The sequence below is a fragment of the Heterodontus francisci genome, chromosome 2, assembly GCF_036365525.1.
Source record: "Heterodontus francisci isolate sHetFra1 chromosome 2, sHetFra1.hap1, whole genome shotgun sequence".
Classification (NCBI taxonomy): domain Eukaryota; kingdom Metazoa; phylum Chordata; class Chondrichthyes; order Heterodontiformes; family Heterodontidae; genus Heterodontus; species Heterodontus francisci.
Window position 1 is genome coordinate 139848723 of NC_090372.1, and position 16423 is coordinate 139865145.

The following is a 16423-nucleotide window of genomic DNA, read 5'->3' on the forward strand; positions in this document are numbered from 1 at the left end:
CCCCGCGCTGCTCCACTCTCTCACTCCGGCCATTGTATTCTGCCACGTGTTTGTCAGGTTTCATCTCTGTGATTTTTTGAGCAGCGCCATCTTTAGTCCTGGCAGCTGCTCCAGTCGCAAGCTGTGACGTTTTCGTGGCACATGCCGTATTTGCGCATGTGCCACAACAGCGCCACCTACCGATCGCGTTGTCAACAATTGCGGTCTTTCCAAAAGGCATTTGATAAGGTGCCACATAAAAGGTTACTACACAAAATAAGAGCTCGCGGTGTAGGAGGTAACATATTAGCATGGATAGAGGATTGGTTACCTAACAGGAAGCAGACAGTAGGGATAAATGGGGCATCTTCGGGTTGGCAAGCTATTAATTAGTGGAGTGCCACAGGGATCAGTGCTGGGGCCTCAACTATTTTCAATCTATATCAATGACTTGGATGAAGGGACAATGTATGGCTGCTAAATTTGCTGATGACACAAAGTTGGGAAGAGGCCAGAGTCTATAAAGGGATAGAGATAGGCTGAGTGAGTGGGCAAAAATTTGGCAGATGGAGTATAATGCGGGAAAATGTGGACTTGTCCACTTTGGCAGGAAGAATAGAAAAGCAGCATATTATGTAAATGGAGAGAGATCGCAGAACTCTGTGGTACAGAGGGATCTGGGTGTTCTAGTACATGATTCACAAAAAGTTACTATGCAGGTACAGCAAATGACTAGGAAGGCAAATGGAATGTTGTCATTTATTGCAAGGATAATGGAATATTAAAGTAGGGAAGTTTTGCGAGCGTTGTAGAGCACTGGTGAGACCACATCTGGAGAACTGTGTACAGTTTTGTCTCTTTACTTAAGAAAGGATATAATTGCATTATAAGCAGTTCTGAGAAGGTTTTTTTTTATTTATTTTTTATTTAGAGATACAGCACTGAAACAGGCCCTTCGGCCCACCGAGTCTGTGCCGACCATCAACCACCCATTTATACTAATCCTACACTAATTCCATATTCCTACCACATCCCCACCTGTCCCTATATTTCCCTACCACCTACCTATACTAGGGACAATTTATAATGGCCAATTTACCTAACAACCTGCAAGTCTTTGGCATGTGGGAGGAAACCGGAGCACCCGGAGGAAACCCACGCAGACACAGGGAGAACTTGCAAACTCCACACAGGCAGTACCCAGAATTGAACCCGGGTCGCTGGAGCTGTGAGGCTGCGGTACTAACCACTGCGCCACTATGCTGATTTCTGGGATGAAGGAGTCATCTTATGGAGGAAGGATTGGACCTATATTCATTGGAAGTTAGAAGAACGAAAGGTGATCTTATTGAAAATTCTAAGATCCTGAGGGGACCTGACAGGGTGGATGCTGAAAGCATGTTTCCCCTTATGGGAGAGACTAGACCTAGGGGACAGAGTTTAAAAATTAGGGGTCTCCAATTTAAGACGGAGATGAGGAGAATCTTTTTCTGTGGGTTGTTAGTCTGTGGAACTCTCTGCCCCAGAGAGCAGTGGAGGTAGGGTTATTGAATATTTTTTAGGCTGAGTTTGACTCATCAATCAGGAATCTATGATCATAGCTGGTAGACAGGAAAGTAGAGTTGAGGCAACAATCAGATCAGCCATAATAAAAACAAGAAATGCTGGAAATACTCAGCAGGTCCGGCAGCACCTGTGGAGAGAGAAGCAGAGCTAACGTTTCAGGTCAGTGACCCTTCATCAGAATTGGCATAAGCTAGAAATGTAATAGTTTTTAAGTAAGTAAAGTGGGGGCGGGGCAAGAGACAACAAAAGAGGTGTTGACAGGACAAGGTCACAGAGAATAGCTGACCAAAAGGTCATGGAGCAAAGGCAAACAGTATGTTAATGGTGTGGTGAAAGACAAAGTTTTAGTACAGAGAGGGTGTTAACTGACAGAAAACTGAACATCCTGACCCTAAGCACAAACATGAAAAAACTGGGGAGGCACAGTAGAAACAAATTAAACAAACTAAAATAAAATAAACACACAAAAAAGAAAAAATAACTAAAAATAAAAAGGGGGGCCCCGTTATGCTCTGATTTTACTTTTATCAGATCAACCGTGATCTTCTCAAATTACGGAGCAGGCTCAAAGGGCCAAATGGTCTACTCCTGCGCCTAATTCATATGTTTGTATGTATATGCAACAGGTCTCAGCTGCCCTCCATGATCTAAAATAAAAACTCTATTCCTATTTTAGGATCAAGTTAGCACTTTGATTAAACTATTAATCTTAATTATTGCTTCCAGAGCTCAACTCTTAGGCTTCGCTGTCTCCCACTCCCTCTCCTGGATTGCTCCTGTTTTTTTAAAATACCAGAACAGCACCTCATCCCTCACTCACCAAATTCCCCAAATGAAGTACTCTGTGCAAACAGTACTCTGTAGAACTGGATTAGCAAAAGCCTTGTGTATTTATACTAGCAAAAATTCCAAAAACCTGAGTCAGCCCCAGCTGTCAATAATTGCGTTCTAACTAAGTTACCTAGTTAACTAACTGTGCAACTGCCATGAGCAGGCAACTTGTGTACCACTGACTAACTGTGCAAGAAACTACAAGTTAAGGTTAAAGTTAAGTTAAATGCTAATTGCAAAACTTAACTAAATTTTAGAAATCGATCAACCCTTACAATTCCCTCAATCACCAAATTCCCCGAGTTTCGTACTCTGTAGAAGCAGTGCTCTGTCGAACTGCACTCCATGCTACTGTGCCACAAGGGTAGAAACTGGCCACTAAAGAAGAAATGTATTCCATTCAGTAGCAAATATGCCCTCGTTTTACAAATAAGAGACTTACCTTCATTTTTATCAGCATCTAATAAGTTCTGAAACTCTGTATGAAATATCTCTAGATGTTTTTCAATAAGTACTTGTTCACATTTACGAGCCAGCTCATCTTGTGTACTTTCATGAAGATAAACTTGTACACGGCGTTGCTCCTCCAGCAGCCGAGCCTCTGCCTGCAAAATAAAGCTTAGTCATTCTGCATAGTCGTAACTACTTTAAACGTTTAAAGGGCACTGTCAGCTGACAAAATATACACCTTGTGTCATACATCTAGCAAAGCGATATGGGTGGGGGTGGGGCTGGCAAAAGAGAAGTGATATAAGGAAGGGGAAGAGCAATATGGAGGATCAGGGGTGGTCACGCAGAAAAAGGAGAGCATGGAGCATGCGAGAGAGGGGGAAGAGAGATATGCAATGTAACACACGCTCCCAACATCCCCACCACCACCACCGCCCCCAAACACACACATTTCCCCAACATCCCCACACACTCAAATCTATGCAAATGTAAAATGTAAGGCTGGGAAACTAATTTACAGCAGAAGGGCTTTCAAAACAACTTTCCAGACATCTAAATTTGCACAGGCTCATAAATGTCCAAGTCAGTAACTGTTTGAAAACTCCACACACAAAGTACTTAACTAATCTGCAGTTACTTGCCTTTTTCATGTATTCTGTTACAGGGTTTTGCTGTAGAAACTCGGTGCTTTCCCTCGTGTAAAACCTCTCTGTGTCAGCCAAAAATTGTGACTCAAATGATTCTTTATACACTGTTAATGTGGGTCCCTTTGCAAAAGCATCATCTTCATTCAGCCCAAGTTCCACTGTAAATAAAATAAATGCAATTACCAAAAATATCCAGCTTATTAAATTTTCATATAGAAGATTCTGCTGACACATCTTACTACAAATATCAGAGTATTACATTTAAGAAAGCACAAGAAATTCACAATTACCATATGACTGAACCACACCACTGATCAATCTGGTGTTGATGGTTTCGCCATTTCTTTCCTTCTCAATCAGCTTCAAAACTGCATTTGTAACCTGACAGGAAAAATAATAGTATCTTGGTTAACCACCTATACCAATAATTCATAAGTTAAATATTTGCTGTTCTTTTCTCGGCTCTAGTTGCAGTGCAGAGGTCACTTCACCTATATACAGTTATCAACACAGCAGGCATAGATCAGTAGTTTAGCAGGCCACTTGATCATGGTGGGCAGAGATGCTGAAGTCAGCAAACAGCAATTAGAAACATAAAATTAAAGCTGACTTTCTTTACACATCCTTAAGCAAACCAATTGCCCCAGCTGAGATCCAGAATCTTGACAGCAACTAGAGAGTATGAGTTCTCTGATCCATAAGGCTATTCCATTTACAGTACATTTAGCCGCTGACGTACATTACTGAAGAAACATTAAATCATTAACTCAAAACAGATGCAAGCACGTAAGCTGTAACCATGTGCATGTTCTTGCACCTGCTGCATAAAACAACTCAGTGAATTGGACAAATGGGTAAAAGATGTAAAAAAAAAGTAATGTGATACAAAACCAGTTTATACCAGAGGAACAAGAGCTCTACCTACCAAAGACGACTGCATGGACAACTAAGGAGGGAAGAGATAACAAAAAACTAAAGAAAAAAAACATACAAAAATGGGGAGAGAGCAGAGACTCTGGCAACTGGAAAAGATAGAGAACAGCAAAGGGTGGCAAAACCAACAATACGAATTACAAAATGGGACTATGAAAAGAAACTGCCAAGGGATATCAAAATAAACACGAATAGGTTTGTATTAGGAAAAAAAACGAGGGCAGTCAGGAGCAATGTGGGCCCCTTGAAAACTGGTAACTGTTAATGGAAATTAGTAATGGCAGACATGTGGAATAATTACATTGCATCACTATTTACAGTCGAGGAAGAAATCAGCATGCCAGACATCAACAGGAAACTAATACTGAATCAGGGACAAAGTCTCACCAAAATTAACATAACAGTAATGTAGAAAATAATGGCACTGAACTGTGAAAAATCTCCAAGACCAGATGGTTTCCATTCTAGGATTTTAAAGGAAGTAGATGAATACATTGCAAATGTCCTATTATCTTCCAAAGTTCTTTAGATTCAGGATTCGCTCCTTTAGATTGAAAAACCGCACGTCACCCTACCATTTAGGAAAAATGAGGGGAAAACCAGGGAATTATGGACCAGTTACCCTAACATCTGTTGTCAGAAAATTATTCAAGTCTGTAAGATCATAAGAAATAGGAGCAGGAGCAGGCCATTCGGCCCATCAAGCCTGCTCCGCCATTCAATAAGATTACGGCTAATCTAATTGTGGCCTTAACTTTCCTGCCTGCCCCCCATAACCCTAGACTCCCTTGTAGATCAAAAAAATCTGTCTAGCTCAACCTTGCATATATGCAATGATCCAGCCTCCACTACTCTCTGGGGAAGAGAATTCCAAAGATTAACGACTCAGAAGAATTCCACTTCATTTCCGTCTTAAATTGGAGACCTCACATTTTGAAACTGTGCCTCCTAGTTCTAGATTTCCCTACGAGGGGAAACATCCTCTCAGCATCTAGTCTGTCAAGCCCCCTCAAAATTTTCGATGTTGCAATAAGATCATCTCTCATTCATTTGAACTCCAGTGAGTTTAGACCCAACATCCTCAACATTTCCTCATACGAAAACCCCTTCATCCCAGGAATAAGACTAGTGAACCTTCTCTGAACTGCTTCCAATGCAAGTATATCCCTCTTTAAGTAAGGAGACTAAAACTGTACACAGTACTCTAGGTGTGGTCTCACCAATGCCCTTTACAGACACAGCAAGACTTCTCTACTTGCATATTCCATCCCCCCTTACAACATTCCATTTGTCTTCCTAATTACTTGCTGTACCTGCATGCGAACTTTGTGATTTGGAAGCCTGGGTTTCGGAGCTGGAGCGGCAGCTGGGGACACTGTGGAGCATCCACGAGGCAGAGAGTGTCGTGGATAGCCCATATAGAGAGGTGGTCACACCGCAGGCTCAGACCCCACAGGTAAGAGGGGAATGGGTGACCACCAAGCAGAACAAGACGACTAGGCAGGCAGTTCAGGAATCTCCTGAGGTATCCCCCTGCAAAAAAAGGAATACCGCTTTGGATACTGTTGGGGGGGGGGGGGGGGTGGGGGGGAATGGCCTCTCAGGGGAAAGCAGCAACAACCCAATTCGTTGCACCACGGTTGGCTCTGCTGCACAGGGGAGGAGTAAAACGTGTGGGAATGTAATAGTTATAGGGGATTCAATTGTAAGGGGAATAGATAGGTGTTTCTGTGGCCGCAAGAGAGACTCCAGGATGGTATGTTGCCTCCCTGGTGCTAGGGTCAAGGATGTCTCAGAGCAGTTAGAGGACATTCTGAAGGGGGAGGGTGGTGAACAGCCAGTGGTCGTGGTACACATTGGTACAAACGACAGACTAAAAAAAAAGGATGAGGTCCTAAGGGCAGAATATAAGGAGCTAGGAAGTAAGTTGAAAAGTAGGACCTCAAAGATAGTGATCTCAGGATTACTACCAGTGCCACGTGCTAGTCAGAGTAGAAATAGCAGGATATATTGGTTGAATACGTGGCTGAAGAGATGGTGTGAGGGGGAGGGTTTTAGATTCCTGGGGCATTGGGACTGGTTCTGGGGGAGGTGGGACCAGTACAAACTGGACAGGTTACACCTGGGCAGGACCGGGATTGACATCCGAGGGGGAGTATTTGCTAGAGTGGTTGGGGAGGGTTTAAACTAAAATGGTAGGGGGATGGGAACCTTTGCAAAGAGTCAGAGGAGGGGGGAAATCAAAGACAAGAACAAAAGACAGTAAGGGGAATAAGAAAAGTGATAGGCAGAGAAATCAAGGGCCAGAATCAATCAGGGCCATGGTGAAAAATAGTGGGAAGAGAACAAATTATGTTAAAAAGACAAGCGTTAAGGCTTTGTGCCTTAACGCGCGGAGCATTCGCAATAAAGTGGATGAATTAACCGCGCAAATAGATGTAAATGGGTATGATATAGTCGGGATTGTGGAGACATGGCTGCAAGGTGACCAGTGATGGGAAATGAACATCCAGGGATATTTACTATTTGGGAAGGACAGACAAAAAGCAAAAGGCGGTGGAGTTGCATTGCTGGTTAAAGAGGAAATTAACGCAATAGTGGGGAAAGATATTCGCTCTGACGATGTAGAATCTGTATGGGTAGAGCTGAGAAACACTAAGGTGCAAAAAACATTAGTGGAGGCTGTATACAGACCCCCAAACTGTAGTGGTGATGTTGGGAATGGCACTGAACAGGAAATTAGAGATGCATGCGAAAAAGGAACATCTGTAATTATGGGTGAATTTAATCTGCATATAGATTGGTCAAATCAAATTAGTCACAATAGCATAGAGGAAGACTTCTTGGAGTGTACAAGGGATGGTTTCATAGAGTCATACAGCATAGAAACAGGCCCTTCGGCCCACCGCGTCCATGCCGACCATAATACCTACCTATACTAATCCCACCTGCCTGCATTAATTCCATATCCCTCTCTACCTTGCTCATTCAAGTACCTGTCCAAATGTCTCTTAAATGTTGCTACTGTTCCTGCCTCCACCACCTCCTCAGGCAGCTCATTCCAGATACCCACTATTCTTTGTGTGAAAAATTTACCCCTTTGATCCCCTTTAAACCTCCTCCCTCTCACCTTAAATCTATGCCCTCTAGTTTTAGTCACCCCTACCATGGGAAACAGACTCTGGCTATCTACCCTATCTATGCCTCTCATAATTTTATATACCTCTATCATGTCCACTCTCAGCCTCCTTCACTCCAGGGAAAACAGACCCAACCTATCCAATCCCTCTTTATAACTCAAGCCCTCCAAACCAGGCAACATCCTTGTGAATCTTTTCTGCACCCTCTCTAGCTTAATCACATCTTTCCTGTAGTGTGGCGACCAGAACTGCACACAGTACTCCAATTGCGGCCTAACCAACGTCATGCACAACTGTAACATGACGTCCCAACTCTTTTACTCAATGCCTCGGCCGATGAAGGCAAGCATGCCATACGCCTTCTTCACCGCCCTGTCTACCTGCGTTGCCACTTTCAGGGAACTATGTACTTGCACCCCAAGGTGTCTCTGCTCAAGAACACTCCCCAGGGCCCTGCCGTTCACTGTATATGTCCTGCCCTGGTTTAACTTCCCAAAATGCATCACTTCACACTTGTCTGCGTTAAATTCCATTTGCCACTCCCTTGCCCACTTTCCCAGTTGATCGATATAGTGTTGTAACTTTAGACAACCTTCTTCACTGTCCACGATACCACCAATTTTCTGGACCAATACGTTGAGGAACCAACTAGAGAACAGGCCATCCTAGACTGGGTATTGTGTAAGGAGAGGGGAATAATTGACAATCTAGTGGTGCGAGACCCCTTGGGGACGAGCGACCATAATAGGATAGAGTTCTTCATCAAGATGGAAAGTGACGTAGTTGATTCTGAGACAAGGGTCCTGAATCTTGTAAAGGAAACTACGAAGGTATGAGGCACGAGTTGGCCATGACAGATTGGGAAACGTTACTTAAAGGGATGACGGTGGATAGGCAATGGCAAACATTTAAAGAGCGCATGGATGAACTGCAACAATTGTTTATCCCTGTCTGGCGCAAAAGTAAAACGGGAAAGGTAGCCAAACCATGGCTTACAAGGGAAATTAGAGACAGCATTAGATCCAAGGAAGAGGCATATAAATTTGTCAGGAAAAACAACAGACCTGAGGATTGGGAGCAGTTTAGAATTCAGCAAAGGAGGACCAAGGGACTGATTAAGAAGGGGAAAATAGAGTACGAGAGCAAGCTTGCGAGGAACATAAAAACAGACTGTAAAAGTTTCTATATGAATGTGAAGAGAAAAAGATTGGTGAAGACAAATGTAGGTCCCTTACAGTCAGAAACAGGGGAATTTATTATGGGGAATAAAGCAATGGCTGACCAACTAAATGCATACTTTGGTTCTGTCTTCACAAAGGATATCATATCAGAAATGTTGGGGAACACAGGGCTTAGTGAGAGAGAGGAACTGAAAAAAATCAGTATTAGTAGAGAAATGGTGTTGGGGTAATTGATGGGAGTGAAGGCCGATAAATTCCCAGGGCCTGATGGTATGCATCCCAGAGTACATAAGGAAGTGGCCCTAGAAATAGTGGATGCATTGGTGGTCATCTTCCAAGATTCTATAGACTCTGGAACAGTTCTTACAGATTGGAGGGTAGCTAATGAAACCCCACTATTTAAAAGGGGAGGTAGAGAGAAAGCAGGTAATTATAAACCAGTCAGCCTGACGTAGGTAGTGGGGAAAATTCCAGAGTCCATTATCAAAGATTTTAAGCAGAGCACTTGGAGAACAGTGGCAGAATCGGGCAGAGTCAGCATGGATTTCCGAAAGAGAAATTATGCTAGACAAATTTACTAGAATTCTTCGAGGATGTAACTAGTAGAGTTGATGAGGGGGAGCCAGTGGATGTGGTTTATTTGGCCTTTCAGAAGGCTTTCAACAAAGTCCCACATAAGAGATTAGCATGTAAAATTAAAGCGCATGGGATTGGGGGTAGTGTGTGGCTATTGATAGAAAACTGGTTGGCAGACAGGAAACAAAGAGTAGGGATAAATGGGTCTTTTTCTGAATGGCAGGCAGTGACTAGTGGGGTACAGTGGGGATCTGTGCTAGGACCCCAGCTAGTCACAATATACATTCATGATTTAGATGAGGGAACTAAATGTAATATCTTATCTCCAAATTTGCAGATAACACAAAACTTGGTGGGAGGGTGAGTTGTGAGGAGGATGCAGAGAGGCTTCAGGGTGATTTGGACAAGTTGAGTGAGTGGGCTGTTGCATGGCAGATGCAGTATAATGTGGATAAATGTGAGGTTATCCACTTTGGTAGCAAAACAGGAAGGCAGATTATCTGAACGGCTACAAACCAAGAGAGGGGAATATGAAGCGAGACCTGAGTGTTCTCATACAACAGTCGCTGAAGGTAAGCATGCAGGTGCAAAGGCGGTAAAAAAGGCAAATGGTATGTTGGCTTTCATAGCAAGAGGATTCGAGTACAGAAGCAGGGATGTCTTGCTGCAATTATACAGGGCCTTGGTGAGGCCACACCTGGAATATTGTGTGCAGTTTTGGTCTCCTTATCTGAGGAAGGATGTTCTTGCTATAGAGGGAATGCAGCGAAGGTTTACCAGACTGATTCCTGGAACGGCGGGACTGACATATGAGGAGAGATTGAGTGGGTTAGGATTACATTCGCTGAAATTCAAAAGAGTGAGGGGGATCTCATAGAAACCTATAAAATTCTAACAGGACTTGACAGGGTAGATGCAGGAAGGATGTTCCCGATGGTGGGGGAGTCCAGAACCAGGGGTCATAGTCTAAGGATACGGGGTAAACCTTTCAGGACTGAGATGAGGAGAAATTTCTTCAACCAGAGAGTGGTGAACCTGTGGAATGGCCTACTCCTGCTCCTATTTTCTATGTTTATAGGATTCATGTACCAGGACATCCAGATCCCTCTGTACCACAGCATTCTGCAGTGTCTCTCCATTTAAATAATATTCCACTATTCTTCCCACCAAAGTGGGCAACCACATATCCTCCCACATTATACTTTGTGTCCTCCTCACAACTTGGTTTCCTAGGTATCTTTTCGTCATCAACAAATTTGGCAACAATACACTCGATCCCTTCATCCAAGTCATTAATATAGATCGTAAATTGTTCAGGCCCCAGCAGTGACCCTGTGGCACTCCACTAGTTACAGTTTTCCAACCTGGAAATGCCCCATTTATCTCAACTCTCTGCTTCCTATTAATTAGACAATCCTCTAGCCATGCTAATATATTACCCCCCAACACCACAAGCTCTTACCTTGTGTAGTAACCTTTTATGTGGCACCTTATCGATTGCCTTTTAGAAATCTAAATACACTAGATCTGCTAGTTCCCCTTTACCCATCCACAAAGAAGTCTAATAAATTTGTCAAACAAGATTTCCCTTTCATAAAACCATGTTGACTGCCTGAATGCATTAAGAGTTTCTAAGTGCCCTGCTATCACCTCCTTAATAATAGATTCTAGCATTTTCCCTATGACAGATGTGAGGCTAACTGGCCTATAGTTTCCTGCTTTCGGTCTCCCTCCTTTGCTGAATAGAGTTGTTACATTTGCCGTTTTCCGATCCTTTCCAGAATCTAGTGAATTTTGGAAGATGCATCCACTATCTCTGCAGCCACTTCTTTCCAGACTCCAGGATACTGGCCATCAGGTCCAGGAAACTTAGTCTTTGGTCCCATTAGTTTTCCTAGTACTTTTTCTCCAGTGATAGTGATTGTTTTAAGTTCCTCCTTCCCAGGTTAGTTCCAGAATGCATTGTTCAAAGAACCTGTCCTGAATACATGCTATGAATTCATTCTCCAGGCTACCTTTTCCAGTCTGATTTGTCCAATCTGTATGAAGATTAAAATAGTCCACAATTTTGCCATACCTTTCTTGCAAGCCCCCATTATTTCTTGATTTTTTACTCTGTCCCACAGTGCAGCTACTATTAGGTGGCCTATAATCTACCCCCACCAGCGACTTCTTTCCTTTGCTATTTCTTATCTCCACCTAAACTAATTCTACATCTTGATCTTCTGAGCCAAGATAATTTCTCACTACCGTACTGATCTCATCCTTTATTAACAGAGCTACCCAACCTCCTTTTCCTTTCTTCCTATCTTTCCGAAATGTCAAATACTCTTGAATATGCACTTCCCACCCTTGGTCACCTTGCAACATGTCTTCGTAATGGTCATCATACTCATTTATTTCTACTTGTGCTATCAATTCATCCATCTTGTTACAAATGCTGAATTCAGATAACGAGCCTTAATTTTGCCTTTACCATTTTTCGCTACTCTGACCTTATTTGCTGGTGTATTATGTTTGTACACTCTGTCCCTTCTTGTCACACTCTGGTTATCATTAGCCATATTGCTACCCTGCACTACTGCCTTGTCCTTTCTTGTTAACTTTCTAAATTTCCCCCCGCCTGAACCCTCCACCGCCCCCCCCCCCCCCCCAAACTATTTAGTTTAAAGTCCTTTCTACCGCCCTAGTTATATGATTCACCAGGACACCAAACCCTGTACAGTTCAGGTGAAGTCCGTCCCAACAGTACAGCTCCCTCTTTCCCTAGTACTGGTACCAGTGACTCATAAATCGAAACCCATTTCTCCCACACCAATTTTTAAGCAACATTTTCAACTCTCTGATCTTATTTACCTTATGCTAATTTGCTCGTGGCTCAAGTAGTAATCCAAAGATCACCACCTTTGGAGTTCTGTTTTTCAAATTTAGCCCTTAGCTGCGCATACTCCCTCAACAGAACCTCTCCAGCCCCAAGAAGACATACTTAACCCTGGCATCGGGCAGGCAACACAGCCTTCAGGATTCATGCTCTCAGCTGCATACAACAGTATTTATCCCCCTATAATTAAGGATAGGGTGTCTGAACAGCCCGAATATTTTCAGCTGATCAGAGAGAGGCAGAATGGATTTGTAAATGCATGGCGAACCTAAGTAAATTTTTTTTGGAGAGGTGATTAAACTAGTGGACAGGGGAATATCTATATACATTATTTGTATGGACATCAAGAAAACATTTGATAAAGTCCCTCATAAGAGACTGTTAATCATTCATGTTAATGAAGACAAATAGGTTGAGCAGCAGGAGAGAGAGTAGGGATAATGGGCAGGTATTCTAATTGTCAGGATGTGACACATGGTGTTCTGCAAGGATCTGTTTTTTTTCTTTTTTTTATTCATTCATGGGAAGTGGGCGTCACTGGCTAGGCCAGCATTTATTGCCCATCCCTAATTGCCCTTGAGAAGGTGGTGGTGAGCTGCCTTCTTGAACCGCTGCAGTCCACGTGAGTTAGGTACATCCACAGTGCTGTTAGGAAGGGAGTTCCAGGATTTTGACCCAGCGACACTGAAGGAACGGCGGTATAGTTCCAAGTCAGGATGGTCTGTGACTTGGACGGGAACTTGCAGGTGGTGATGTTCCCATGTATCTGCTGCTCTTGTCCTTCGAAGTGGTAGAAGTCGCAGGTTTGGAAGGTGCTGTCTAAGGAGCCTTGGTGCGTTGCTGCTGTGCATCTTGTAGATGGTACACACTGCTGCCACTGTGCGTCAGTGGTGGAGGGAGTGAATGTTTGTGGTGGTGTGCAAATCAAGCAGGCTGCTTTGTCCTGGATGGTGTCAAGCTTCTTGAGTGTTGTTGGAGCTGCACCCATCCAGGCAAGTGAAGAGTATTCCATCACACTCCTGCCTTGTGCCTTGTAGATGGTGGACAGGCTTTGGGGAGTCAGGAAGTGAATTACTCGTCGCAGGATTCCTAGCCTCTGACCTGCTCTTGTAGCCACGGTATTTATATGGCCACTCCAGTTCAGTTTCTGGTCAATGGTAGCCCCTAGGATGTTGATAGTGGGGGTTCCAGTGATGGCAATGCCATTGAATGTCATGGGGAGATGGTTAGATTCTCTCTTGTTGGAGATGGTCATTGCCTGGCACTTGTGTGGCACGAATGTTACTTGCCACTTATCAGCCAAGCCTGGATATTGTCCAGATCTTGCTGCATTTCTACACTGACTGTTTCAGTATTTGAGGAGTCGCGAATGGTGAACATTGTGCAATCATCAGCGAACATCCCCACTTCTGACCTTATGATTGAAGGAAGGTCATTGATGAAGCAGCTGAAGATGGTTGGGCCTAGGACACTACCCTGAGTAACTCCTGCAGTGATGTCCTGGAGCTCAGATGATCAACCTCCAACAACCACAGCCATCTTCCTTTGCGCTAGGTATGATTCTAACCAGCAGAGAGTTTTCCCCCTGATTCCCATTGACTCCAGTTTTGTTAAGGCTCCTTGATGCCATGCACGGTCAAATGCTGCCTTGAAGTCAAGGGCAGTCACTCTCACCTCACCTCTTGAGTTCAGCTCTTTTGTCCGTGTTTGAACCAAGGCTGTAATGAGGTCAGGTGCTGAGTGGCCCGGTCAGAACCCAAACTGGGTATCACTGAACAGGTTATTGCTAAGCAAGTGCTGCTTGATGGCACTGTTGATGACACCTTCCATCACTTTGCTGATGATTGAGAGTAGACAGATGGGGCGGTAATTGGCCGGGTTGGACTTGTCCTGCTTTTTGTGTACAGGACATACCTGGGCAATGTTCCACATTGCCTGGTAGATGCCAGTGTTGTAGCTATATTGGAACAGTTTTGGGGCCTCAACTATTCACCATATTTGTTAACAACTTAAATGATGGGATACAAAGCCACATGCCCAACTTTGCCAATAACACAGATAGGCAGCACTGTAAGCAGTGTACATGAAAGCAAAAAATTGATTAGTGATATTGGGATGAATTTTCCTGACCCCATGGAGACAGATTTGAAGGGTGGGGTGGGAGGTGCTGCTCCCTGATCCTGTCCTGCCTCTGTGTGACCTTTCCGGGGCGGGGCTGCCAGAGGCAAAATCGGTAGCCCACTCCATAGAGATGCTCAGGCAATGAAGCCAATTAAGGCCCCAATCAAGGTCCATTTTCCTCCAGTGCTGCAACTTTTCTGGCGTTGCATGGGACCCCTGCTGTTGTGGGAGATTGACAAGGTTGCAGAGGCAGCGGCTCCGCTGGGAAGTTGGCAGGCCACGGGAATTAATCGGCAGCATCTCACAAGGGTCCAGGTGTGGCTGCAGGCACTCTTCTGGAGAGTCAACACTCCATCCTGAGGTCTCTTACAGTACTTTGTCATCTTCCTCACCACTGAAGAGAGAGGCCTTCGTGAGCACCTCGAAACTGGGGCACACCCCAGGTCTTCCTCTTCTCCAGCAGTACTCACCTTCTCCCAAACGGTCTATCGCCTGGACACTGCTTCAAGTCCTCCCCGCTTTCCTGGTCAGCCCGCCATCCTTAAAAGGATGGCGAACACGGAGGCAGCCAATTAGGAGGCCAGCTCGTGCAAAGTTGCTCCAGCGGGCGCAGTGAGGCCATGCACAGTGGTCCCAACATTGGGGCCGCAAAATCCACAGGAAAGTTCAGCCTTCTGATTCAGTAATTGGACAAAACTGTGGCAAATGGATTCAAGGTGGACAAATGTGAGCTTATCCACTTTGGACCTAAAAGGATAGAACAGGATACTTTCTGAATGGTAAAAAGCCAGAAATAATGGAGGTTCAAAGAGACTTGGAGGTTCAGGTGCATAATTCATTAAAACATTGTGAACCGATGCAGAAAATAATCAAAAGGGCTAATGGAATGCTGGCCTTTATATCTGGAGGACGAGAATACAAATGGGTGGAAGCCATGCTTCAGCTATACAAAGCTCTGGTTAAACCACACCTGAAGTACTGGGAGCAGTCCTGGGCACCATAGCTGGATATATTGGCCTTGGAGGGATTGCAACGCAGATTTACCAGAATACCTGCATTCCAAGGGTTAAATTACAAGGAGCGAATACACAAACTAGGGTGTATTTCCAGTAATTTAGAAGGTTAAAGGGCAATATAATTGGAGTTTTCCAGCTATTAAAGGGAACAGATAGGTGTAGATAGGGAGAACCATTTCCACAAGATGGGAAGCCAAGGACGAGGGAGTATAGCCTAAAAATTAGAGCCAGACCTCTCAGGAGTGAAATTAAGAAACATTTCTATGCACGAAGGCTGGCAGAAGTTTGAAACTCTTCCACAAATGGCAAATGGTGGTAGATCAATTGTTACTTTTAAATCTGAAATTGATGGGATTTTTGTTACTCTTGAGTATGGAGGGATTTGAGGCAAAGATGGGTGTATGGAGTTAGGTTCCCAGATCAGCCATGATCGCGTTGAATGGTGGAACAGGCTCGAGGGGCTAAATGGCATACTCCTGTTCCTGCGTTCAAAGAATGCTCATCGTGTAAGTGAAGGTTCAGTAGCTTTGCAGCAGAAACAGTGTTACAATGCAGGCTTTTTACAGCTGTAAAAGTGCTGAGAAATTACTGTTAAACAAAAACAATTGCATCAGTCTTTGACAAAATAGTAAACTTCAAATCATTGCACAATTTTTTTTAAAAAATAGCTATGGTAAAATACTTGCCTGCTTATTTAATGGTCGAAATAAGCAATCCCTCCACGTCACCAAAGCAAGCTGTAAGGATTAAAAAAAGTTTGAAGTAATTGCTGCTGATAAATAAACAGTTTTCAATCAATCGTTGTCACCAAATGGTACAAAGTCTAACCTGAAAATGTCCAAAAGTGAAGAAACAATGATCTAGTTAATAGGAATATGGGATTAGTGTAGGATTAGTATAAATGGGTGGTTGATGGTCGGCACAGACTCGGTGGGCCGAAGGGCCTGTTTCAGTGCTGTATCTCTAAACTAAACTAAACTAAACAAGAGTTTTCCTGGACAATGTAAAATAAAAAATTTGTTTTTTAAAAAAAGTTTCCATACCCAGTTGCAGTCTTGAGATAGTGAAACTTGAGACTAGACTTCAGAAACAATTCACTATA

General features: G+C 43.7%; 1 protein-coding gene across 3 annotated transcripts in view; it reads right to left on the bottom strand.

The window, feature by feature from the left end:
• The window catches only part of LOC137347189 (cullin-1), a 160189-nt gene that overhangs the window by 68831 nt on the left and 74935 nt on the right, over window positions 1-16423 (bottom strand). For all 3 annotated transcript variants that reach the window (XM_068011396.1, XM_068011404.1, XM_068011413.1), the window contains exons 5-8: window positions 16008-16058; window positions 3764-3854; window positions 3464-3631; window positions 2819-2977 (exon numbers count right to left, since the gene is read on the bottom strand). In XM_068011396.1, the coding sequence (XP_067867497.1) occupies window positions 2819-2977; window positions 3464-3631; window positions 3764-3854; window positions 16008-16058 (469 nt within the window). The remainder of the gene's footprint in view (window positions 1-2818; window positions 2978-3463; window positions 3632-3763; window positions 3855-16007; window positions 16059-16423) is intronic.